General features: G+C 45.7%; 1 protein-coding gene across 12 annotated transcripts in view; it reads right to left on the bottom strand.

The window, feature by feature from the left end:
- Nucleotides 1-26,725, bottom strand: part of TANC1 (tetratricopeptide repeat, ankyrin repeat and coiled-coil containing 1) — a 254,310-nt gene that overhangs the window by 46,474 nt on the left and 181,111 nt on the right. For 7 of the 12 annotated variants that reach the window (XM_070357358.1, XM_070357363.1, XM_070357366.1 and 4 more), the window contains 7 exons: nt 16,530-16,793; nt 10,815-10,937; nt 9,441-9,722; nt 8,545-8,699; nt 5,606-5,837; nt 4,078-4,244; nt 1,728-2,335 (listed from right to left, as the gene is read on the bottom strand). In XM_070357358.1, coding sequence (XP_070213459.1) covers nt 1,728-2,335; nt 4,078-4,244; nt 5,606-5,837; nt 8,545-8,699; nt 9,441-9,722; nt 10,815-10,937; nt 16,530-16,793 — 1,831 coding nt within the window. The remainder of the gene's footprint in view (nt 1-1,727; nt 2,336-4,077; nt 4,245-5,605; nt 5,838-8,544; nt 8,700-9,440; nt 9,723-10,814; nt 10,938-16,529; nt 16,794-26,725) is intronic. The other 5 variants (XM_070357364.1, XM_070357365.1, XM_070357367.1 and 2 more) reach the window with 3 other exon arrangements.

The following is a 26,725-nucleotide window of genomic DNA, read 5'->3' as shown; positions in this document are numbered from 1 at the left end:
AAAATAGATAACCAGTGGGAATTTACTGTGAGACACAGAAAGCTCAAATCAGGTGCTCTGCGACAACCTAGAGGGGTGGGGTGGGGTGGGAGGTGGGAGGGAGGTTCCAGAGGGAAGGGACATATGTATACCTAGGGCTGATTCATGTTGATGTATGGCAGAAATAAACACAATATTGTAAAGCAATTATCCTCCAGTTAAAACAATAAATTAAAAATATATTCATGGGAGAAAGGGAGTATGTGGCTCACAAGTGCTTACTCATTTCATTTCCGGGCCTTAGCATTGGATTAAACGGCCAGGGCAGCCCAAAGGAGACAGCTGAGAAGCTTATCAGACCCCTTCACAGGGCCGGGAGCAATTCTGAATCAGAGAAGGCAGGAGCAATGATGCTGGAAGTGAACCCACCCTTATCGAAGAACATTTGCGCTTCAAATTCCTCAGTCTCTCACCCTGACTAACACCGCGCTGCAGGGTGGGCAGGCTTCCCTCCTACCTCCTCCCCTGGACAGTGGGGAGAGCTGTGTCCTGGCCCAGCTCTGCTACAAAGCCTCAGTGGACCTCTGACTCCTCGGATGCAGCCGCCCCACCGCAAATGAGGCACCTGAACTCTGAACCCGATTCCTCCCAACCCCAAACCCCAATTTGCTATCCCTGCAGGACACAAGTGCAAAATGAAGTGGCTGGAAGTGATGGCTGCGTTCCCCTCTGGGGCCACAGATGCCTCAGATCCCCAGGACGAGACACCACAAGCTCAAGAGGTGGCAGAAAGGCACTGAGAGGCAGTGTGCAGATTCCCCACCCCGCAAAGGAACAGAGCCATGAACAGGCTTGAGGGAAGCCAGCTGTTCCCTGCAGCTGGTCCCACACTCTCCTGCACGTGTCCCTGAGAGAGGGGACTGGGACCTAGAAGAGAATCACAAAGAAACACTGCCCAGGCACCACCAGCCTCTCCTTCATCCAGATATACTAAGGAGTCCTACAATACTAGCAATTAAAGGAAGGAAGCTTTCACATGGAACTCTACTCAATGCGATGTGGCAGCCTGAATGGGAGGGAGGTTTGGGGAGAATGGATACATGTATATATAAGGCTGGTTCCCTCCACTGTTCACCTGAAATGACCACAACACTGTTAACTGGTTATGTGCTCAGTCGTGTTTGACTCTTTATGACTCCACAGACTACAGCCCGCCAGGCTCCTCTGTCCATGGAATTCTCCAGGCAAGAATACTGGAGTGAGTTGATTCCCTTCTCCAGGGGATCTTCCCAATCCAGGGATTGAACCCATGTCTCCTGCATTGGCAGGCAGATTCTTTACCAATAGTGCCACCTGGGAAGCTGGTTAACTGACTATACCCCAATACAAAATAAAAAGTTTGGGAAAAAAAAAGTTTTTGTTTGAGGGCTTCCCTGGTGGTTCAGGCAGTAAAGAATCTGCCTGCAACTCAGGAGACCCAGGTTCAATCCCTGTGTCGGGAAGATCCCCTGGAGAAGGGATTGGCAACCCACTCCAGTAGTCTTGCCTGGAGAATCCCATGGACAGAGAAGCTTGGCGGGCTACGGTCCATATGGTCACAAAGAGCTGGACAGGACTGAGCGACTTGCACTGTATCATTCATGCTGTGTTGTCTTTCTGCAAAAGAACATGAATCGTGTTTGTGATCCCTTCGCCAGCCAGGCATCAGGCTTCCTGCACAGAGCTTCTGGGTAAGCGGCCTGTCATACCTGGGTTCACACAGGAAGGCTGTGTTCTCGCCATCTGCTCTCCACACGAGCCACTCCCTGAAGGATGGGTGGCAGAACATGCGGGTTTTGTCTCGCCGCTTGATGAGGAAGCAGGAGAGGGCATCCATCCTCTGCTGGAAGTCCTCCCAGCTCTGCTCCCCTTGGACGTGGCCGGCGTTGATCGCCTGAAAGATCTGCTCATCCGTCATGGGGTGGAGGGACGCCAGGGCCACATTTAAAATGGGAAGTGCTCTCTCAAAAGCAGACTGGGTCATGAACTTCATGTTGCACTGCAGCAGGTAGAGCTCAGACAGAGACACAGGCACCACCTTGTAGCTGGCGCTCTTGATGACCAGGTGTCCCCTTTGGAAGAGGTCCAAGGTGAGCTTGAGGTACAGGTAGGAGCCAAGGCTCCGCAGAACCAAGTGGCTGCTCACTTTGCCGATGAGGGCAGCATCAGCCTTGCCGTTCAGGGAGATGTTGCTGAGGATGTCCTGGCTGCTGTGGACCCTGTGCTGGACGTAGGCGTGCAGGTCGCTGTGGATGTCCTTATTGTCCGGAAAGTCATCCAAGGACAGCTTGACAAATGGCAGCTCGCTGACGATTTCCTGCAAAGGAACAGGGCCCCACAGTGTCACTCCACGGAGATTTCTTTTTCATGTCAGCTGCACTTCAAACCAGATCCCCGAATTTTCTTTCAAGGAGGATTTTCATGGATTACAGGGACTCATTGTTTTATCTTAAAACATGTAATAGGGTAAATTGAAGATAAAAAGCTTATGTGGAAGAAATGCCTGATGCAAGGTTAAATCAGAAAAGGCTTTCCTGAGGCCCTTATCCGAGGATACTGAGCCAAGTGAGATGGAAGAGCCTTGAGCTGACAGTGACAACCTGGCTGCACCAGCAATGGGGCACTGAGACCCCAGGTGACCTGATATGCCCATAATCTTTACACTGTGCAACTGGTGATTCAACAAGCACAGACACCCACCACCACTGTGCATCTAAGGCCATGGCCAGACACTGGGATCAGAGGCGTTCTTCACTGTGCATCAAGATTCCCAGCCAGGTCATCTGAAACCGCCCCCAGGCTGGGCCCCTCGGACTGCTGTAATGAAGCTGTCAGACGTGCATACAGCCCACTATTTTTTTGTTGTTGTTACTTTTTTTTTTTTTGTAAACTTTTAAATTGAAGTGTGACATACAGAGGTGCACAAATCCCAATTGCATGGTGTCATTCACTTTCTCAAACCCCAATACACTTGTGGGACCAGCCGGGAGACACAGAACATTACCAGCTCCAGACACCCCGTCCCTTTGCTATCCCACAGGGTAAGCACCTGTGGGATGACACTTAACAGTAGAGGTGAATTTTGTCTTTTTTTTTTTGTTTAAATGTCCCACCATCATTTCTGTAGCATGTCCTCACTGAATGTGACAGCTGTAGGAGGCAGGCTGAGGACTGTCACCCCACAATGATGCTAACTGAGCCTCTGAAAACTCAACACAGCTCGAATGCAGAGCACAGGATTCCTGCTCCCGTGCTGCTGACTGCCACACTCTGCTCACTGTGAAAAGTGACTGAAAAGTGTATGATCAAAGGTCTATAAAAACAAACGCAAGTGCAATGAGGTCCAATTCTACTTTTAAAGGGGAAAAGAAGGACCCAAATGCGATTTTTAAATAAATATCATCCAAAAAGGGAAAAAAATAAAAATCCATGTCTTGCATCATTACTAAAAATGGATAGGGGTAGATGTAAGGAGTCAATGGTTGTTAAGATGTAATTACAGAGTTCAAATGAGGGGACAGCTGAGGAACAGAAAAACACATACACTCTTCATTTTGCTGCAAGTGTTATCTCACGTTTAAGTTTTAGGAAAAACTGGACCTTTTTTTCAGAATTGGCTTTAAAAATCTTCCTCCTTTATCTCTCCCTTATCTCTTCATTGAAAAAAAGAAAAAAATTCACTGCAAACCCATACAAATAACTACCGGCAAGAATAACTTGAAATCCTAGTAGGCTTATTGGCCAGGCACCTAAAACAGCCCCGCAAACTGCGTTGCGAAGAACTGGGGCGAGACACTTCTGTTTTGGAAGCACCATTGTAGCTTAATGAAAGTAAGGAACTTACCCGACACCTTGACCAATGTGCCTTGAGGGTAAAAAGGTTAGAGCTTTGCCTGTTTAGGGCCCTGTACACTAATATTTCAAAGTTCTAATACACTTTTCAATTCAGCAGCTAAATGATTTACAACAGTTTAGGTTGTTAATGTTAACCTAAAATTATAAAAATTTCAAAATTGGGGCATAAGGTCTTGGAAAGAGATTTGAGAATTCTTTTTTTACCTGGAAATTGGCTCTTACAGTCACAATCAACTTCAACCAAGCAGGGAATTTAGAAATAATCTTGGTAATAAAGGAAGAAAGCGTATCTCCATAATCAGGTTTATGAAACTCAGCTTCATTTAAGCCATCTATCAAGATAATGTATTCTTCTTCAGGAATTTTCTGCTCTAAAAGATAAAATGATTTTTTTAATTAAGAAATTCTACATTTCTATAAGACAGCACCACCCAGTGTATTTTAATGCACAATTTAAAGTGTTTGGGAAAACTAAAAAGGTTTACATATGGCAGAATAAGTGGTTTTCACAGAAGCATATTTTCTATTAAATTTGTAATGAAAACCGGAGTGCAGAGCCAAAAGAAGATCAATTCCCACCAAACAGTTTTCAGAAACATTCGGCATCACACACATTAGCAGGATCTCACCCACGTGCATGATTACAGTTAGCTCTTCAAGAACTCCTGTCACTGGAGTGAGTGACAGCAAAGACAGCCAGCACACACTGAGATCAAACCTGCAAAAGACTCTAGGTCCTGCCCCCACCCCGCCCCACAGAGCTCCCCTGATGGACTCTGGGAGGGCAAGCTGACCCTGGAAGGTCAGAGCATCCCACCGAAGGCACACAGCCAGTGGAGGCGAGAACTCTGCTACACAGAAACCTCCAAGCCTGCACCTAGCTTTCTATTCACTGGTGCCAGCTTCCTGCCCGGCGATGAGGAGCAGTGATGGCCTATCTGCTTCACTCCCCTCTCCCTGGCATCAAACGGCAGAACTGCTATGGAGACAGGTAGACTAGCTCAAAAGGTAAGGAGCAAGGGGCAGGAAGGATGAATAGACAAAGGCTCAGAATATCACTAATGTCCCTACTGAGATGGTCAAGGGCAAAAAAACCCAAATGGCCACCTCAAGAAATGACTTTAGCTTCAACTGAACAGTGAAAGTGTGTCCGTTCGGTTATGTCCGACTCTTTGTGACCCCTTGGACTGTAGCCCACCAGGCTCCTCTGTCCATGGGATTCTCCAGGCAAGAGTACTTGAGTGGGTTGCCATTCCCTTCTCCAGGAGATCTTCCCAACCCAGGGATCGAACCCAGGTCTTCTGCACTGCAAGCAGATTTAGGGTCTGAGCCACCAGGGAACAGAGGCCCCTGGAAAAACATGCTGGCAAGTTCCCCAAACCATCAACGTGCTCCCAATGTACTCCCTTGCTACTGAGGAGTGCAAAATATGCAGGCAGCAGTTTCTAGGGAGCAAGTCATCTAAATAACCTCTGGTTACAAATTAGCTACTTTGGAAATGTTCAACTGGGGAGCTAATCCTTATTGGAGGTATTCCATTTTTAAGGACACTATTTGGAAGGGGACAAGGTGGGGCCCTGGACAAAGGATTCTGAGGAAGGGGAGGAGACATGCACCCCTACATCCTCCCTGTGTCCACTTCGCTCCCTCCCCCAGGGCCTAGCAGACGCCCACCCCCATTCTGAGGACCATCCCAGGGAGGGGGAGGACATGGCTGGCCGCTGGGAGGTACCGTTTCTCAGGCTTGTGAGTGGCTCCAGCACGCCCCGCTTGAAGGCGGCCACCGGGTCCTGCACACAGGACCTGAGGCTCAGCATGCTCTGGAGCTGGGGCTCCCTTATCAGCAGGTCCCGGTAGGCGGCCAGCTGGTGGGAGCGGCAGAGCAGGGCCGCAATGCTGTGCACGAACTCGGGCACCAGGCATGTGTAGGTGTTGTCGGCCTGGCAGTAGTGGTAGGCCACGACCTGCGGGGAAGCAGAGCCGTCAGCATCGCCCGTCCTCTCCACACGGCTCCTTCCACGCTCTCCAACAGGATGCAGTGCTCCCATTCTCTAACAAGACGCGCTCCTTCTATTCCCCAAGACTGAGTCATCATTTAGCTTAATGGACTCAGTCATTCCTCCACTTTGGAAGAATGCTAAAATTTGCTGAATTCTAGGCAGACTTTAAGCTGTAGCCACAAGTCTGTCATGACTGCCCCTAAGATCGCCAAAAGAATAAAAGTTATTCAGGAAATGAAAAGTCTACTCTGGCTTACAACAATTTCGAGCCGTCTGGACAGTCTTGATATCCACTAGAACCATAGTCAGTACATGTCTGTTTTCAAATAGAGCAGCACCTCCTTGGGAAACTCATTTCCAGCATCCAAAAAGCGGATAAAATTGGTGGCAATGAAAGCCAGGCTGTCAAGTCACTGCTGCTTCCTCTTGGTGGCAAGAGGACAAGGCAGCCCGGCTCAGGCCCTCAGCCTCCTCCCCACACTTCCAGCAACACCATGGAGAAGTTCAACAGCAGCACTGTTTGAAGGATCAACAGCAGACACTACCAAAATCCTGCCTATCATGTGAAGGGACACATAGGAGAAGGGAGGCTCCTGCCCAAGCGCTGAGAGGATCCTTTTTGTTGGGATGGATTTGAAGTGGCAGCAGGCTATTCATTAGAGAGACCCCCAAGGAAAGTGCCAGATGTGGCTCTGTCTTGAGAGTGGGGGGCATAGTGCAGACAAATGAAAAATATGCGGCTTTCCCAATGAGGATGAATGGAGGAATGTAAGCACAAGCTGGTGCTGGTGGTGGTGGTTTAGTCGCTAAGTCGTGTCTGACTCTCTTGCTACCCTGTGGATGATAGCCCACCAGGTGCCTCTGTCCATGAGACTTCCCAGGCAAGAATACTGAAGTGGGTTGCCATTTCCTTTCTCCAGGGGATGTTTCTGATCCAGGGATCGAACTGCATTGGCAGGTATCTCCTGCATTGGCTGGAGGGTTCGTTACCACTGAGCCACCAGGGAAGCCCTAAGTACAAGGTAAGGAAGGTGAAAAAGGTCAAAACACATTCATGTGAAGTGCCCTATGTTTTTCAGAAGGGTCTGTGTCACTGCTGTCCCACTCAGGCCTACAAGCCCTGCAGAGGCAGGACAAGAACCACTGGCTCTGGATCAGAGCTGAGGGCAGCAGACACACAGGTTAATGCCCTGCCAGGGTGACAGTCAGTCAATGGAAGATCTCGGGTCTGATTCCAGGTCTACAGACTCTCACAAAGCAGGTGGCAAGACAGGTGTGGCCAATTTGGAACCCACGTGACTTCTGTTTTTGATTACATCTATCATGGACACTGAAGAAGGAAATGGCAACTCACTCTAGTATTCTTGCTTGGAGAATACAGTGGGCTACAGTCCATGGGGTCGCAAAGAGTCGGACATGACTGAATCGACTGAATGCGCATCATGGACACTCAGAGGGAAGAGACCTGCTCTTCCATTCTCAACTGGACAGAGCTTAGAAGCAACGCACGGGGACCTGTGAGCTTGTGCAAACTACCAGTGAGCCAGCACCACAGTCCACCTAGCATGGTGTTTGATAATAGGAAGTCTGGCAATCCAAGAGTGGGGCATGAAATCAATTTGGAGCCATAAAGCCTTTTTTTTTTTTTAATTTAATACAGTGAACTTTATAGATGTAAGAATAAGTATATAATGTTTTTGCTTCAGTTGTGTGTGTGATGATGTGTGTGAACACCAGATGTTTAGTATCACAGGTATTTCTTATTGTGGGTCCCAAACTGGTTTTAAAAGCCACTGTCACAGGGTGGCTGTGAAGTCTGCACCATATCCCTCATCTCAGATCACCCGTTCATGGCCAGAGGACTGCCCCAAATCAGTGGTCAGGGTGTTGGGACTGTCCAGGCTGGGTGAGGAATAGCCTTCAACGGGAAAGCAGAAGCAAGGAGCAGGATCTGGGGCTGGGGAACATCCGTTTCAGTTCCCCTGCACCAACCTCACCCGAGGGGCTCCTCACAGATGCTTCTCACCACTGTCCACCTGTGGTGGTTCTCCAGCATCACCAGCTCATGCCCCTTCTGCCCTGGGAGACCCAAGTGGCTCACGAGGACTGGGAGTGGTAACTGCTGCTGTGCAGGAGGGCAGCTTATGAACCTGTGCTGGTTGTTGAGCAGATTGAAAATTTCAGAAGGACCCTGATGATCAGGTCCTAGGAAGGGAAAGTCAGCCAAGTCTCTTTACAACATCACAAGAAACCTCTGACAGAAAGACACTTGTAACCAAGGGCCCTAGCAAGAGAGTGTAGGTGGGGAAGGAGGCCTGGGGCATGGTAAAGGCTCCCAACCTCCTGCTTTTATACCAAATGAAAAATGAAGGAGGGCATGTGCTTACAAGAGTGGGTTTGTGGTGAGTGCAATGACATCTATGACGGCTTTGAGGAACTCTTTCAATTCATCATTCAAGATGAATAAAAGTCCACCGCCAGTGTCCTAAGATATTAATTTTCATGAGTACCTTCTATTTGAAGTACTCCATCACAATTTTATCAAAAGCTGTATTTTTAAGTTAAGCAACTCTTGTCTCCATGTTAAGATCCCTTTTTAAATTCATTTCTCAAAAGCCACACTAGCAAATCTCTCTCTCTGGGAGGCTCCCATAGCGCAGGAGCAGGTTACCTTAGAAGCCAGGTATTTCACGGCATCCTCTCGTGGTCTCTGGTTCTCAGGATCAGATCCAGACACTGGGGGGGATTTAGCCGCACCAGAACCACTTGTAGAAGAAGTTGGTGAAAGCAGTGGAGTGAAAGGAACATCCTGGGAGGAATCTGAAGCTGCAGTGAAGAGACCAGTTTCATTATTTACAAGGATAGTGTGGGATGCTGAACATACTTCTTGGTTGGACCCGGAGAGTATTTTAACAGCTAATGAGTGAACATGGTACCAAATGCAAAGGCCCAAACAGGAATACAGGCTCCCTCTCAGCCCTGTCTCCCACTACCCAGGTGCCCTCCCAGGAGAACCGCTGTTCCTGGCTTCACTATTTTTGGTTAAAAAAAAAAAAATCTTTCCTGGCTCCCTGTTCCTGTTCACCCTGTTAGAAACACTTTGTTTTATTACACATAAAATAAGCTGTGGGTTGTCAAATTTGCCACTCCTTCCCAGTTGAAGTTAGTTTTTATAATTTTGTTAAGTCCAGCATAGAAGACAAAGGCTGTGAAAAACAGGATCCAAAAGAATTCTGCACAGACTCCTTCTGGCTTCTTCTGCCAGAAGACTGATCCTGAATTTTAGGGCCCTGAATTCCTCAGAGCACCTGATCAGGCCTCACTGCCCACATCAGGAGGGTGACGGGCCTGCCAGCTGGGAGAACGCGAGGGAGGGCCGGCCTCACCCCAGGTCACACCTACAGAAGACTGTGAAAGACAGAGAATTCTCCAGCACGTGGTCACAAACCTGACACAGCAGCTGGAACATGAGGAAAACGGGGAATTTAAGTCTATCCAGACAGCAATTCCCTCCACCTTTCTTATATTCATGCAATAAACGGGACCAGCAGTTAAACACAGACATACTTTTTGTTGATGAGCTGGGGCTGTTGGAAGCGATCTGCCTCATGCGGCTTCCATGGCAGCTCAGTGCCACCAACTTAGAAATGATAGCCGTCTTCCCAAAGCCCACGTTTCCAACAACCACCGCGCCTCTGTTTTCTGTCAGTTCTGTGTTCCTCAAGTTTTCTTCTATCTGGTGAAAGAGCCAATCCCTTCCCACAAACACAGAGTCTGTGGTTATGCTTGGTACTTCAAACAATAATGGTTTCAACAAAATGTCTTGTGGCTTGTAGGGAGCAAATCGTGCTTAGGGGAAAAAAAAATCATTATTTTAGAAGAATGTCATAATTTTATACACTAAAAAACTCAGTTTATCGTTGCTTGTATGATTTTACAATACAAGGGATCTATCTGCAAGTATTTCCAGCATGGTTCTTATAATACTTCCTGCTGCTGCTGCTGCTGCTGCTAAGTCACTTCAGTCATGTCTGACTCTGTGTGACCCCATAGACGGCAGCCCACCAGGCTCCCCCGTCCCTGGGATTCTCCAGGCAAGAACACTGGAGTGGGTTGCCATTTCCTTCTCCAATGCATGAAAGTGAAAAGTGAAAGTGAAGTTGCTCAGTCGTGTCCGACTCTTCACGACCCCATGGGCTGCAGCCCACCAGGCTCCTCTATCCATGGGATTTTCCAGCCAAGAGTGCTGGAGTGGGGTGCCTTCGCCTTCTCCGATAATACTTCCTAATACCTCATTTATCATACCTTATTGGTCTTACAAAGGGTCCTATTAACATGACTCTAGCCCTTTCATACTTCTAAGTTATTCACATGACTCAAGATAGATACACAGAGGATTAGAGAAAGTGATGAAGGGGCCAGATGATGTCTCATCAGTTTATCTGAAATAGTACTTAAGACCTGTTTCTTCCACTTCTGTAGGAAAAAACAGAAATGCATTTCCCCTGAAGACAGTGTCCCAGCTCTTATCGGGGTGTGGTGATACTTTGACCCTTATTGTGAGGTTTTTGGCCATTCAACTGTGCACTTCAGCCAGAAGCAGGAGGTGGCCCCCAGAGCCTAAGGAACTGGAACAAAGCTGATTCTTTGTTGGTGACCAAAAACTATAGTGAGTGATGACCCTTCACTTCAAAATAACATATTGAAGAATAATTTTTCAACTCCAGAAGCAAGTTAATTACATAACGTAAGGAAGAGGCTCCAAAAGTCTTAAGGATGACTTCCTAGCACACCTTAGAGATACAAACTTCTTGCACACATACACTTCATATCATGTTTTAAAAACAGCTGGCTTGAATGCTGGTTACCACAGACTTTCCATGTTTAGCGAATGAGCTCATCACAGCCATAATCACAGCAGATGCAAAGATAAATAAATACCTTTAACTTCCTGTGCCCTACCTCCAGCCGTATTGTGCCACGGTAACCTAATTGATGTCCGAAGGGGAGCATTTCTCTGTCCGTCCAAATAACTCAGGTCTTCCAATTTGGTTGAGCTCGTTGCTGCAATATTAAACCAAAGTTTAGTCTCTTCAAAGTTGAGTTTAATATCATACCCAAACTACAAAAAATTATAAATTACAAAGCCATTCACTTCAGGCTTTCAACAAAATTTACTTCAGACTGACTTTGGTTTGGTTTGCCCGCCCCCATTTGTTTTTCTGTCAGTGTTTTTAATTAAGAAGTGGACAAAACCAAGAGCTCCTCATTCTTGAGCCAAAGTCATGTTGATACAGTTGCCAGAATCTCCATTACTCCAGGAAAGAGACAGACCTCACCAGAAATTTTTAGAAGAAACCTGAATCAAGTGAAACTCAGTAACGCTTCAGTACTGACTGCAAACACACAGCACAGTGACTTTTCATCTCTGCAGCTCCAGAGAGTCTTACGCTGTCACTAGAATTCCAGCTCTGCTAACTAGGTGAGCACATTCTGCATGGACAATTCCCCAGGGCTCAGAACCCTAAAAGTCAGCTCTTGGCAGTAAAAGTAACCAAGTGGACTTTATCAGAAAGCTTCAAATTTTTATGTATACATTATAGATTATATATTATACTATATTATGTTTATGTATTTTTTCACTTCTAAAAATAAGTAATCACATTTTCCTCTGATCAAATAAGTAAGAGTCACAGCACACAGTTACATGTTAAAAAAGTTTTACGGATCTAGTCAAGCACATATAAGGTGAATTATAAAAATAATCGGTATAAAATAATTTTGTTACATCTTAGCAAATTTTTAAAGCAAATACACAGTTCATGTTTCCATCTTAAAAAAGGAACCTTCTCCTATTTATATATTCTAGGTCACAATGAAAAAAATCTACATAAAATCAAACCCAATCTGGTTTGGGGGTTAAGGAGCCCATTATAAAAATAATGACGATCCTAGACATATGATTATCTTACAGAGATACAGACATCACTTGAGGGGGAACAATGAGGGAGAGGGAGTTCCTATTTCCAGGGCTAAAGCTTCTAAGAGTGGTGAGATCATCAGTGTGACAGAATTTCGAAGGACAGAGTCAAGCTGGGCCATCTGCTTGCTGAAAACCCTCTGGCTACCCCATGGGCTCGGATGCAGCAGCCGACCACCGGCCAGCACCATCTGCCTGGTCTGGGCCCTTCCTACTGCCCCTCCTAAGGCCTCAGTCCTTTTCTTCCGCACTTTTGGCACTAGCTCCTCTCACTCCTCCATTCAGCAGGCACATGGGTGGCTCGTGGCCTGGCTCTGTGACAGTGCATCCACTCTGCTGCAGTCTCCAGAGGCCAACTGGCCCCGCTCAATGTCTGAGGCCACAGAGAAACCTCAGACAGCTCGACCCTACGGCAACACACACTGACGCTTCTTCAGTGCATATCCACAGCCTGTTCACATGTGCTGCACACAGTACGTCAATACTCCACACAAATCTTTCCTCTTAGAAGGATACAACTAATTCCCTATGCAGGACTTGCAAGTGAGCCTAAGGTTTGGGACTCCAAGGCAACATCTAGCTTCTCTCCAGGTCCTTCACAACCAGGGCACAGGAAACTCCCCAGATGGCCAGCGGGACCACACCCATGTCCCTGACTCCCTATAGTCACACCGCTTAGAACGCATTTCCAGGCTCCCACCTGGGACCTGGGACTCTGACTCGGGGCTCTGCAAATGACCCCTCTTCGGCACACCTCCTTGTGAACACACTTACATGTTGAAGGCTGAGACAGAACGAGTAACCCCAGCTATATTCTGGCCACAGGCTGGTTCGGTTCAGAGCTGGGAGAGCCCAGACTGTCTGACCTGCTGCCTCAACCCCAGAGGGCACAGAGACGCCTATAACCTCCAAAGGCTTTCCACTTACCTCCTTATCCTGACCCCTTAAAACATGACATTCAGTTCAGAACTTTTTGACAACCAAAGGCTTAAGAAGAAGAGACTATAAAGAGTGCTTCAACGAAAGGACTGCAAAAAAGCCCAAGTCTGACGCAGAGGCAGGAGATAGGAGGTTTGAAATACCTCTTTGCAGGTTTTCAGTGACTACAGTTTCAGTTCCAAAGTAGGGGAGAGAGCAGCCCAGCAACTCCAGAGGTCTATGCTAAACATGAACACGTTGCTTCGAAATGGACCGCTGCTCATCAGGGCTGCAAGCCACCAGCTGCTGGCTCCCTCCACCGTATAAAGTGTCATCACAGCCACTGAGAGTGATGGGAGAGGGGCAGCCGTGCCACTGCAGGTGTTCAGTCCCACGCCCAGGCGACACCCTAGGACGACAACATGCTGTCCTTTCACACACCCCTAGGAATTCTCAGACGCTACAAAAACTAGCTCACTTCTGGTATTTAAATAATGAATGCTTTCAAAAGCCTGAACTATTCAGGGCCCAGAAAAATCAGAGGGAAAGCAATAATTTCGTGCTGCAATAAATCTACTGCTAATACCTCTACAATTAAATTAATTATACACTCATGGCATACATACATTGTGTCTAACATCTGGGTGAGAAGTACATTTTAAGATGCTGCAGGAAAGAGGGTTTTTTGGTGGGGGTGGAATGGGTAGATGGAGAAGCAGAGGGAGACTTGTCTAAGCTGAGCAAAGGGAACATCTACTAAAACCCCATGGATTAACCTACCAAAGGTAAGTGCCATTAAGTCCAAGGCAATTACCAGTTAGAGTCTCAAGAAAACTGACTGGTAATTCTGTTTGTTGGTTTCCTAAACTAACCAGTGTTCTGTGATTTACTTAGAAAGTATTTCAAAAGACAAAAGACAAAAAAAAAAAAACAGTAGTCCAAAAAGGTAGAGCTCAATTATCCAACTTCTTGATTATCCAAGGTATCATTTTAAAGGCTTCTCATTCTGCTTTTTAATGAAGGAATAAAGTGTCTGTGTTATGTATTTTGATGTGGTATATACAATAATAATGAGACTGCAGCTTTCTAAATCAATTCTACTTCAACAAATGCTTTGCCAAAGAAAATCTCTGTATAGCAAACAATCACCAAACCTAGCCAACTTACTTTTATAACCTTTGACCAAAAAATTCCACTGTATGAGACAGTTAAGAATGAAGCAACAGCTCCAGTTCTCTGTAACAGGCTTAGTGACAATAAAGGCAGGCAGCCTTTGGAACTTGTTTCCATATCCTCACCCCCCAGGGAAACTATGCCCCTTGGGGAAGCTGGCATCACCTGTCTTTCCCTTGTTTAGTCCTTATTCTGTTTCACATACCAAAACACCTTTCCTATCAAATGGCAGTTTCTCTGTGTTTACATGGATCTTGACATACAAACACTTTCAAGAGATTTCAGTATACGGTCCTTCCCACCTTACTTCAGTCCACCACCAAGTGTTGCCTACTGCTCTGTTTGTAGCAACCTGCCTTCTAATCCCTAGATAAACAGCACTGCATATAGTCTATAACATGAGTCTTTTATTCTTTTCAATGATATTTGAAAAATCTTGCCATTCCCTCTTTAAAAAAGAAAATCTACTTATTTGGCTGCACCGAATCTTAAGTTGCAGCATGAGGGATCTTTTTGGCATGAGAACTCTTAGTTGTAGTTTGAGGGATCTAGTTTCCTGACCAGGAATGGAACCTAGCCCCTCTGCACTGGAAGTGAAAAGTCTTAGCCACTAGATCACCAGGGGAGTTCCACCATTCCCACCTAACTAAAGTTCAGCTTTAGGGGTAAAAGGGTAGGCAATGAAGAATCTACCAGACTCCTAGCTTGTTAGCAGATACTATAATGTAAGGCACTTTCCTATTTCCTTCCAAAATATGCTTTTAGTTTATAAAATATGCAACATGGGAGAAATGAGCAAACCCATTAGGCTAAGCAGTCACTGCTCAAGCCCAGAGATAAAACCCTCCCAACTCCACAGGAGGTCCGGTTCAAGTGCATCCGTAGAAACTAATGAATGAGCACAGCAGAAATCAGAAAGCCCTGTTCTATAATCACTGCAGTCTCCTGGAAATGCTCAGCTCACACCCACTATCACTTCACATGGCAGGAAACCACATAAAAGAACATCAAGCAGAAAACATAACCCGAAAGGGGTCCTTTTAACACTGTTAAATTAATTTATTAATGTGTTTCCTAATTTTAAAATAGCTGCATTAAATTGAATACAAGTCTGCCATTTTGTTGAAGTCAATATAGCTATGAAGTCCTGGGATAATACAAATGAACCTTTCATCATATCCAGGTAAAAAGGGTCTAAAATGCCATGGGTGCAACATATTATGCCGTAGATGGTGAAACGGTGGTGGGCGGACACACTGCCTTCTGGAAGAACCCTCGTTCAATACATTTAATACACATAAAGCTCTCAGTACTTCCTTCTGGCAGGCACACCAAATCCCTCTTCTGGAACAAGGCCATTTTACTTGCTTTGAGAGTGAATTTAGAGTTGTGTCTCAGAATTCTTCCATTAGAACCGTATATTTATCAGCCACTTCGGAGATCCACTGTAAAACACACCCAGTGACAATCAGAGTAGCCTGGCCCATCCCAAAGGGGCAGTACAGAGTCACAGAGAAACCTTTTGATGTGGGAAGAGAGATCCTGGGTCCAGCCCTTGGCAGAGGAGAAATCGTAAGCATCTCATTGATAACAAACAATGATCAAAACAAGTTCCTCTTCTAAATTCAACAGAAGAGCACCGAGTGTAGAAATCTGGGACCTTGAAGCAGGCACAGCAGGTCAGACGTAGGGTTCCTTCCCCGCCCACTGTGAACTAGCACCCACTGACCAGTCAGCCAGCACCAGTCACCCCTTTCACATTCTCTTCTCAGCTCCAGCTGCCTCATCTTGCTGAGACATGACTGTCTGGCCTGTTTCCATTTCCTTGAGAGAGAACTTGCTTTTCTGCTGCTCATGTTTTAAACCGTGAGCTCCCTTAAAACAGAATTATACAAAACTGGATCTCCCATCTATATGATGAGCCTCAACTATAGAAAATTAGTTCGAAAGCTGGATTAGAAACTCTTTTGAGGGGTGGGTGGAAGGGAGGTTCAAGAGGGAGGGGATATATACGTACATTTGGCTGATTCACATTGTACAGCAGAAACCAACACAACATTGTAAAGCAATTATCCTCCAATTAAAAATTAAAAGTAAATTGTAATGAAAATTCAGGGGAATGGCACAAAAAAAGAAATTCTTTGAGCTGATATTAACAAATTCATTCTAAACAATGATTTCCCTTGATTAAGCTGTAAATCCTGCATTAACTCAGGCTTAAAATAATCTGACAGAAAATAACAAAATTATGTAAAGCATTATCCTTCAATTTAAAAAAAAAAACAAGGACAGAGTTTTTGGTCCTTTCTTCCCTCATATACAAAGACCGATATAGTCTAAGTATTAAATTTAAAGAATTCTAGAGGGGAAAGGTCACTTAATGACCATTAAATGCAGCTTTATGTTTACATATGGGTTTACCATCATGCTTACAGATGGGTACAGTAAGGCCTGCAAAAGTTAAGTGCCTGACCCATTATCACAAGGGTGGCTTGTGTCTGGATTAGATTCCCACATGAAGAAAGTGAGCAGTGGGCACCTCAGACCCAGCGAGGTCACCCTTCCAGGGAGAGGCGTGGCCTTACCTGCAACTGAGTTGGGCCGTGGCATTATTAGCGAGCTGGAGCTCTGAGAATAAGGGACCGGACCATCTCCAACTGAGGCTTCGGCTTTGGGCAGCACGCTCTCCGCTGGCCCAGGGGGCTCCTCTTCTGCCACTGGGGAGCAATTATCTGCCCTGCGGTCATGGAGCACTCCCTTCTGTACCCCTAACCTTAGGCTTCCGTCCTTATTCCATTCCAAACTGGAGCCACTCCGGTCATCATTTTCCGATGAACTTGTAATTGTGGCTGAAATGAGAGACCAAAATACTTTGAAGGAAGCCAGGAATAGCTGGGGCTCTTGAGAGCTCACACAGACACACAGACACACACACACCGTCCGCATGATCAATGGTTTTCTGGTCTGTGCAGATTGTTATCGAACTCTGTTTCATACAGTGTATTCTCGTGAGTTAGAAGAATGGTGCTTATCAGGGGAAATAAACTGTTAAATCATTCTACAGGGGAGGGAAAAGAAAACTCTGATAAGAAGATAATGAAAAAACTGTCTAAGAGTATCTGAGAGCTAAGAGCAAATCTATGTAGTTTGGAAATGATATATCCTGCCTTTTAACAAAGATGAATTGCTCACAGAAGAATTCAAATCTCATTAAATTCCTTTGAAGCTTTAAGTATTTTTCCCAAATTAATAACATTTGTGCACAGAGAGAAGGGGCAGGGCAGTACAATGGTTAATGCAGGAATGATGTAGGAGGAAAATCTATAAAACAAAATCAATGATAAAATCAGACAGAAGTTTAATCCTTAGACTTCAAACACTATAACATCTGTTCAAGACATCCAGAGACGCCAACTTGACTTTAATTCTTTAGCAGCCTAGGATGGAAACCTTGAGGAAACCAGGGACAGGAATACATAAGCATGGGAGGGGATACTTGATGGCAGAATTAATATTTAACCTCTTCCAAGAAAACCAGGATGGAAAGCATCTTGGCAAAAAAGGAGAAATAGGGCAACATCCACTCTATAAATCTACAAACAGCCACTTCCGACTTAAAGATACTGAGCCATATGTGATCCACTTGCAAACACAGGTCCCGCCATAGGCCCAACACTGGCTTGTGTCCTTGAGAACAGAGGCCAGGTCTCCTGATCTCTATTCGGATCCCAGTGGCCCAGGCCCTTAACTGCAAGACTTCAATGGGAGCACACTGGGTGAGAGTGTATTCAGGACCCAGACGCCTGGATTAAGCTGCTTCATCACATACACACTTTATCAGCAGGCTGGTGAATTAGCTCCAACAGAGTCTGTTATCTGGGATCAAAGGGTCTGAAGCGGTTTTATTTTTACAATGCTCTTTATGGTTTGGAAATAAAGACAAAACAATTTCCTCCTGTGATGTGACTGCAGGGTATCCTACCACAATTTTAAAACTGTCTTTGCTCCTGGACTTATCATCCACTGCTCCCTCCTTGTTTAAAAATCCCTCCTATGTGCTAAAGCCTCCTTAGAGGATTTACCATTAGCTGATCCCTTCCTTTTCTGCACAGCCCAGGGCCTGGCCCATACTCAGTGCTCAGTAAATGTTTGCTTATTCAATGGATGAGCTCAAACTACAGAAACAGGACATTTATTCTCACTGTTGCTGGTTCAGGATTTCGGGCATTTAGTCTCTAACCAAAGTGTAAGCTGATTTGGGATGGGCCCGTCACACCCTTAGGGGACTCCCAGCATTTCCAAGTATTCTAGCAGGAGGATTACTACTAATTTCTCCATCTATTTGGAATCGATCAGTCTTCATTGTGCGTGTTTTTTAAATGGGCCATTCATATGAACATCCGTTTATTAAGTGTGACTCTTTCCGTCCTAAAAATAAGTGGTGCTAGTAATAACAGTAGCTAGTATCTCCTGAAGGTTACTGTATATCAGGGATTGTGCTAAGGGTTTCATAGGATTACCTTAATTTATTAATGAGATTATTGCCTCAATCATAATTAGTTGCTAATGATAATCTCTTAATAAGCTATGATTGTGTCACAAACTTTCATTTAGAAGTCCAATGCTCAGGACTCAAAATGCTTTTCCTGCAGGCAGGTTGTAATTAGCAGGGTTCCAAGACAACCCCAACATCTAAGTTACAGTTCCAGGGTGGAGGTGACTGATCTGGTTTTTAGGTTGTGGTTGTTTTATTTGAGGGATCATATTCTTAAGGTGAAAAACAAGGTCCAAGTGATGTTCTTCTTCATTTGCTCTTCCTGAGTGCCATGCACTTCTGAATCAAACCTCTGTCTCAGACCTTAAGCAGTGGGAACAGGGACTCCTTACTTCATGTTACAAATGACAGCAGCAGAAGCAGGACTTCAGGGGCCCCAGCAGCAGCCAGGCAAGGACAGTCTGGTCAGGGCTCGTGGACTGCAGGGACAGGCTGAAGACCCAGTCCTGTCAGCTCGGCCACAAGTGCCCAGGCCCTGACAAGTGGCATCATTCAGGTTAGGGAGAGGGAGGGAACGGTGGGGGGAGGGTGGGGGGGGTGTTGTGGAGGAGAAAGGTTCCCAGCTGGGAATAGCAGCTGGGAAGAGAGGTCCTAGATGGGGCCGCAATTTCAAAAGGAGAATATTATATAACTTTATGTCTGTAAGTAGGAGACTCTCCTACCACCCTTATGAAGTTCACCTAAGAGATGCATTCCAGCATCCACCTTCGCCCCTGGTGCAAGGAAGGCAGGTGAGACGCTCTGAAGCCAGGCCCCTCCCGCAAAGACACTCCACTAAGACTGCCCCACTTCACAGCCTTCTTCCCTGGGATCCCAGGTCAGGCTGCCACCTGGCAGCCCAGGCAGTGAACTTTCATCTCGGTTCAGATATGATGAAGCACTGAGATAGATCTGGGGGGGCAGACAAGGCCCCAGTTTCCCCATCCAACCTAAGAAGCACAACAAATAGGACAACTCCACAGCCTCCAAGAAAGCGAAAGCAGCTCTTAAAACAAATGACCTGCTACTCAAAAACACCTGTTCTTCCAGGCTAACAGGAATATACTTCTGATTAAACTAACACAGTCACCCTCAAGTTGACCACACAGGGCAACACCCTAAATATGATGATTAAAATAAAAGACTCTGAAAAATGAGGGCTATTTGACATTTTCCAGAGCCTGGATAATCTTGAAAAGCCCCTTAACAACCGAAAAATTCTATCATCTTGTTCCTTTAAGTAGTACAGATGCCAAGAAAGTGAAAGTCACTCAGTTGAGTCCAACTCTTTGTGACCCCATGGTCCCCAGGCTCCTCTGTCCGTGGAACTCTCCAGGCAAGAATACTGGAGTGGGTTGCCATGTTCTTCTCCAGGGGATCTTCCTGACCCAGGGATCGAACCCAGGTTCTCCTGTATTGCAGGCGGATTCTTTACCATCTGAGCCACCAGCGAAGCCCAGTATAGATGCCAGTGTTCGTCAATTAAGTCTGGCCACTTTCACTTCACTTTCATCATCACTCAGGCTGGGTCTCAGTCACTCTGCAAATAGGCAGGATTCTGTAAAACGAGTGACTTATTAGGCGTTATGTTTTATCAAGCTACGAGGTTAGGCTGTGCCTTGTAAGTTAATATTAAATTAGATTTGCTCATTTACTCACATGTGATACTACTTCTAACTCTCCATGTAACCTGAAAACTCCTTTTAGGTAGGGACAGTGGGTCATCTTCCTCAGAAGTAACAGCACATTTACCCAGGCCTTCCCTGGTGGCTCAGATGGTAAAGCGTCTGTCTACAATGTGGGAGACCTGGGTTCAATCCCTGGGTCGGGAAGCTTCCCTGGAGAAGGAAATGGCAACCCACTCCAGTACTCTGGCCTAGAAAATCCCATGGACAGAGGAGCCTGGTGCAGGCTACTGTCCATGGGGTTGCGAAAGAGTTGGACACGACCGAGCAACTTCACTTTCACTTTTCACTCATGCACACGGCTGTACCACCTCCAAAGCACCTTCAAATCATGTTAAGACACGTACATGATCACCACAACATGTGAGAAGACGTGGAAAGGCTGAGAACCATCAACACGACTTTATAGATATGGAAACACACTGGGGAAAAACTAACCAAACTGACACACACACAAGTTAGTGCTATTCCCATTACCCTCTGACTGCACATACAGTGTGTGTTAAAACTCCCTTTGCTTTGCACAGTTCTCATCATGTAAAAGGAGTTCTGTAAGAGTATCTGTGGCTATATTGTAAAGTAATTAGCCTCCAATTAAAATAAATAAATTAATTTTAAAAAAGAAGTATTTGTGGCTAAAAAGTATTTTGCAGTTCATGAAACCTGCCTTGTTAAAAATAGCTCCCGGGCAGCGGCTAGTGGAGAAAGGCCAGTCACGAGGGAGCCAGGAGGGAGAGTCAGGGAAGGCTGGGAGGCTGCCTGGGAGGTGGGGGAAGCAGAGACAGGGACCCACTCAGTCATTAAACATTGTGCTCTATATGGCACTGCAATAAAACAATTCCCTCCTTCTCCTTCCCAGCCTTCCCCTCATCCCCTCTTTGCCTATTGAAGGTTCTATGTTAATATTCACTTAAAACAGAATTTCAAAAAATAAACAGTAAAGTTCAGGGTCCAAAAAGTAGTTTGGTGGGATCTAAATCAAGTTGTAGGTTTAAAAGAACACCAGGAAATAGTCTGACCATGGCATCAGTCCAGAATTGTTTAGGAACTAAGGGCCATTGGTATCAAACGTATACATAGGCAGAGTTGAATTCTTCTCTCTCTGAGCTCAGGAAAAGACAAGAGGTGAAAAGTGCAAGGGGCATGGGTTCAAACTCTGGCTTCTCAACTTTTTAAGGACCCACAGAGGCTCTCTCTCTGGGTCCACTACTAGGAATGGGCACGTGTTTGTCTTTACCTTCCAGACATCATCGTGTACGTTTGTGTTTCCCTCTTTACACTGGCTCCAAGTCCTGAGTAAAACTTGCTGCCCATTTTAAAGCAAGATTAATAAAATCTTATTTATCAACCTGACTTCTGACTTCATCTTTTCTCTTTTTCCCCAACTCATGCTGCGGTTGTTGTTTAATCGCTAAATTGTGTCCCATTCTTTGCCACCCCATGGACTGTAGCCTGCCAGGCTCCTCTGTCCATGGGATTTTCCAGGCAAGAATACTGGAGCGAGTTGCCATTTCCTCCTCCAGAGGATCTTCCCGACACAGGGATTGAAACCTGCATCTCTTGCCTTGGCAGGAGAATTATTTACTGCTGAGTCACCGGGGAAGCCCTCCTCCACCCATACCTTCTTTGAAAAAGAAAAATCTCAATTTAGTAAATGCCTATGAGCATTTCCGGAGAAGGCAATGGCACCCCACTCCAGTACTCTTGCCTGGAGAATCCCAGGGATGGGGGAGCCTGGTGGGCTGCCGTCTGTGGGGTCACGCAGAGTCGGACACGACTGAAGTGACTTAGCATAGCATAGCATATGAGCATTTCAAATCCACTAGGGAGGAACGGACTATAAATAAATAAGCATCCCTAGGAAATAAGAACAATAATAGTGGTTAACGTGAATATTATAATAGTGCTTACAGTACACAGGCCCTATTCTAAACCTCCGTCATATCTCACTCAGTACTTCTAACAGTCCCATGGGCAAGAAAGCCCTAGAACACCTGGAGCCTCACTGGGCTCCAGAATGATGCTCTGCACTATTCCAATCACAGGATTAGAAAAACTTGTGCACACATCTTGCATACATGTATTTATAAATTATGTTCACGGACTATACTAATTTATTATAATATGAAACATACACAAAACATACATTTTGAAAAGATTTTTAAACACCCCCAAATTGAAAAAAAGTTTTTAAGCATCCCATAGGTTGTCCTGCATTTTCCATTTTCAAAGCCAGGGATCTATGAAGACAGCCCTTTGTCTCTCCGTAGGTGGTGGAGAAAAAGCAGATAGAAGGGCACACATCAGGTGCCTCCTATATCATGAGAATGCTGTCCTCCCCCTTTCAACTGAAGAAAAATAAAATACCACTAACAAAACCCAGACAAACATCTTTCAACTTCTATATCCAGTTTAATGGTTGAGAGGAGAGTTTAAAAGTTAAAATAAGGGACCAGTGAATTAAAGATCAAACAAAAAAAGTGACTGGTTGCTTATGAAAGAGAAGAAAAGAAGTGAATAAAAAAGGAAAATCCAGCTAGTGCAGACACCGCCTTCTTGGACCCAACCGAATGAAGATCACTAGCAACTCTGGGAGGGGAACACCGTCTAACCAAGATCAAGACCAGGGAAAGATCAAGGTGACAGGTCCAAGAAGCCACATGCCCACTCCCTGCTGCTCTGGACCCGACAGCAGCTTGCCCTCCTCTGCTGTGCACTCACACCTTGCACGCTCAGGCTGCCAGGCCACACACTGGATCTCCCCAGCAGACACCGGGGAAGACTGCAAAGATGAACCCAGTCTGCAGGAAACCTCCCAGAAATGCCAGCCAGGGCTTCTCCCTCCGCCCCGCCCACACACTAACAAACCACAGGAACAAAGTCTGAGGCTCGTCGGCCTGGATGACGTTCTCACCCCCCACAGCCCGGCAGGCACAGCTTCCAGTGAAGGCACTCGGGCTGATGCGTGCTCACCTGGCACGATGCAGGCAGGGGGCCCTGAGTTACCTCTGGCTCCACGGGGCTTTCTGGCTTCTCTTCCTGCCACTCTGCCTGGACAGAAGCATGAGGCTCCTCTGGACAGCCCTGGGGAACCGCCGAGGGTCCTGTGACAGGCAGGTCTCTGCTCCAAACCTCCGCTGAGCGCCCACCACGTTGCACAAGGCGCTCTGCTGTGCCAGGCGGCTAGGCCGGGACTCGAGTCACAGCCATGTGGTCCCAGCAGTGCTCAGCCAGCCTCTGAGGCAGAGACACCTGAAGGGGCAGCTGGGGCAGGGCACAGGGGAGGGCGGGCAGGCCACACCGGCCAGCCTCAGCCTCGCCCACTGGCTCCAGACTCTGTCTGAAAGGGCGGGTAGCAGCCTCCACAAAGAAGCCTGCGGACTGGAACAACATCAAGTTTTTCGGCAATAGCACATGTCCCTGTGTACCAGTTCAGCTACACAGACCCTCAGCACTGAAGGCCTAGACAACGGGACTTCTGATTTAGTCCACTGACTCCACAGAGTTCCAGACTCTTCCAGGAAAGAGCATAAGGCACTCACTATTAGTGGTTGGTATTATCCACAGGAAGCACCTGCCCTTGCAGGGCACTGCCGTGTCTTACACCCTTTTCAGCAATTGACAACTTGCCCAAGTCTTCAACTGTAGGAGACCATTCTTTCATTCCACAGGGAGACAAGTTTTAAAGCAGATACTGTAACTATCTCTAGCGTCCCGGCACTCAACAAATGTGCTCCTGGTATGCAGTTGGTGCCCATAAATGCTTCAGACAAAACAGCCTGGAAACTCCAACCATGGTCTGAATACAAGGGCAGTGGGCGCTTTGTTGATTCACACCACCACCAAGGACTTCTTTCCCATTAAGTGCCTTACTGAATAATATATGTAAAGGCAAATTCTCCTCCTTCACCCAAGAGATTAAAGAGCTTCTATAATTAAGGATGATTTTTTAAATTGCAGGCAGTGTAGCAAAATGAATATTAACACAGATTTGAAACACTCTAAATAGTTATTACCAAATCAATTTCAAAGCATTTCAATTTAGTAGCAAGCAGGGCAATACAGGTGTCAACAAAGCAGTATTAGCATAAAATCAAAAGGGCAGGATTTACAACAAGTTAAAAATGAAAATAAAGTACAATTAATTCCTCTTTGTGTGCCTCCTTCTGCATCTGATCACCTCCCCTGGGGCCCAAAGTTCAAGAAATGAAAGGTCTAACGCTTCCTCTGGCACTACTCTGATTTTACAGGCCTAGGAGAGCAGAGAAGAGAGACGCAGGAAGATAAAAGTCAGCCCACAGTCACTTTTCTTTATGTCCTAAGCAACTGGGCAGAAAAACAAATATTATCAAACTCTAGCAAGGAACAGCAGCATCGTAATCAAGTGTCAGTATTTCACCACAAGCCACTTGTGTAGGAGCAATGTTTCTGTGACGATATTCCCCTCCCTAAATGTATACCTGCCTCCCTGTTTCAAAGCGAGCAGGGTGGGGAACAAATGTAAGCTCCCTCCCCCACCCCCTAGAGAAAGGGGAAACACAGAGTCTTGCTTCACCCTTTTCAAATTCTGAGCACTTAATCATCCTGAAAGCTATCTGGCCTGGTGGAATGTGGTGGCTCAGTTGTCTGGGAGCAGGGCAGGAGGAGGTGGGGAGATGGTGGGGTGAGAGGCAAGATACGAGGTCAGGCCATCTTCCACGTGGGATGCCCTCCTCTCCCCTCCCTTCATGGGGCTGTTCTAACACCAGTCTCAACAAATCCAACACGCCACCAAAGTCATCTGGAGATTATAAGTGGCAGCAGGTAGAAGCAGATGGCAGAGAAAGCAAATGGAAGGAATGATTAACTTCTAAAGGCCTCTCTTTCTGCCAGAATGCTTTAAACTGCTACCTGGAAATCCTTCTCCTGAGCACCTCTATCATTAATCGATAGGAAGGATTTATTAACATTTTAAATCTTGATAGGAAAACTGAGTTTTGTGTCTTTCTCTTCATCCAATATCCATCCTCTTTCTTTTGAAATAGCCCATTTCTTTGAAATAAATACACACAAACATAAAATACTGATCATATGAACATACATAAAAATCAAACAATACATTTAAAGCAAATAATGCTTTAAGTCATTATTTTCAGTGACTTTTTAAAATCAGATGGGTTTTTACACAGATTCGAATGAGTACACATACAGGCATATTATACTTTACTGGACTTTGCAGAAACTGGTGTTTTTCAAATTGAAGCTGTGTGGTAACCCTGCATTGAGTAAATCCAAGCATGCCATTTTTCCAATAGCATGTGCTCACTTCATATCTCTGGATCACATTTTGGTAACTCAAAATATTTCAAACCCTCTACCAGCAAAAAAGATAACAACTCGCTGAAGGCACAGGTGATGGTCAGCATTTTTTAAGAATAAGGTATCTTTTAATAAAAGTACGTACCTTTTCTTAAGTGTAATGCTATTGCACACTTAACAGACTACAGTACAGCGTAAACAACTTTTACACTTATTACGAAACCGACAAGAGTTCAGTGACTTGTTTTATTGCAACATTCACTCCACTATGGCAGATGGGAATCAAGCCTGCAATATTCCCAAGGTCAGCCCGTACCTCACTTTTTTCTAAGCTGGGGTTCGTAGTTTATGACTTTCCATTTGTAACAGTTGGAAGCCAGTTATATTCAAGAGAGTGTCACTAAGAAAAAAATGTTCTTCCAGTCATGGAGGAAATACCTTTAAAAGCAACTTCTTTATAAAGTCTTCCTTTTCAAAGCAAGTAATCGAAAAGCTGCTTCAAGTGAATGAGTACAGCTGGTGACACATTTAGAGGTTCTCACATTGCAGGTTTGAAAATCAGACACTAACTCGTAGGTAATGTCAATAATTTTAATATGTTAAGAATAAGGAATTTTACCTTAGGGACAAAAAAAAGATATTGTAGGGAATTCAGCTAATCTCATCTAGCTTAGACAGTATTTCTACATGACAGAATTATTAAGCGTCTAAAGAAGTTTATGTTGGGAGAACCTGGAGGTCCTGAAATAGGATAAAGCGAAACTGCACGACACAGTGAGGGTGGGACAGGAGGTGGGAGGGTTCTGCTGAGCCCTGGCCTCCACAGTTTGCGGCTGTGTAGTTGCTCAATCGTGTCCGACTCTTCTGCAAACATGGACTGCAGCCTGCCAGGCTCCTCTGTCCATGAGATTTCCCAGGCAAGGATACTGGAGTGGGTTGCCATTGCCTTCTCCAGGGGATCTAAGAGACTGGAGATGTTGTTTTTAAGCCACTAAGTTGTGTCTGACTCTTGGCGACCCCATGGACTGCAACATGCCAGGCTTCCCTGTTCTTCACCAACAATCTCCTGGAGTCGGCTCAAACTCATGTCCATTGAGCTGGTGATGCCATCCAACCATCTCATCCTCTGTCATCCCCTTCTCCTCCTGCCCTCAATCTTTCCCAGCATCAGGGTCTTTTCCAAGAGACGGGAAGGGGTCCAATAAATTCCTCTACTGGTCATTGGCTTGCCCTTTCTCCTACTAAGCAATTCCAAAAAGAAATT

The sequence above is a fragment of the Bos mutus genome, chromosome 2, assembly GCF_027580195.1.
Source record: "Bos mutus isolate GX-2022 chromosome 2, NWIPB_WYAK_1.1, whole genome shotgun sequence".
In the NCBI taxonomy this organism is placed as follows: Eukaryota; Metazoa; Chordata; class Mammalia; order Artiodactyla; family Bovidae; genus Bos; species Bos mutus.
This window is presented reverse-complemented; position numbering and strand designations above follow the sequence as displayed.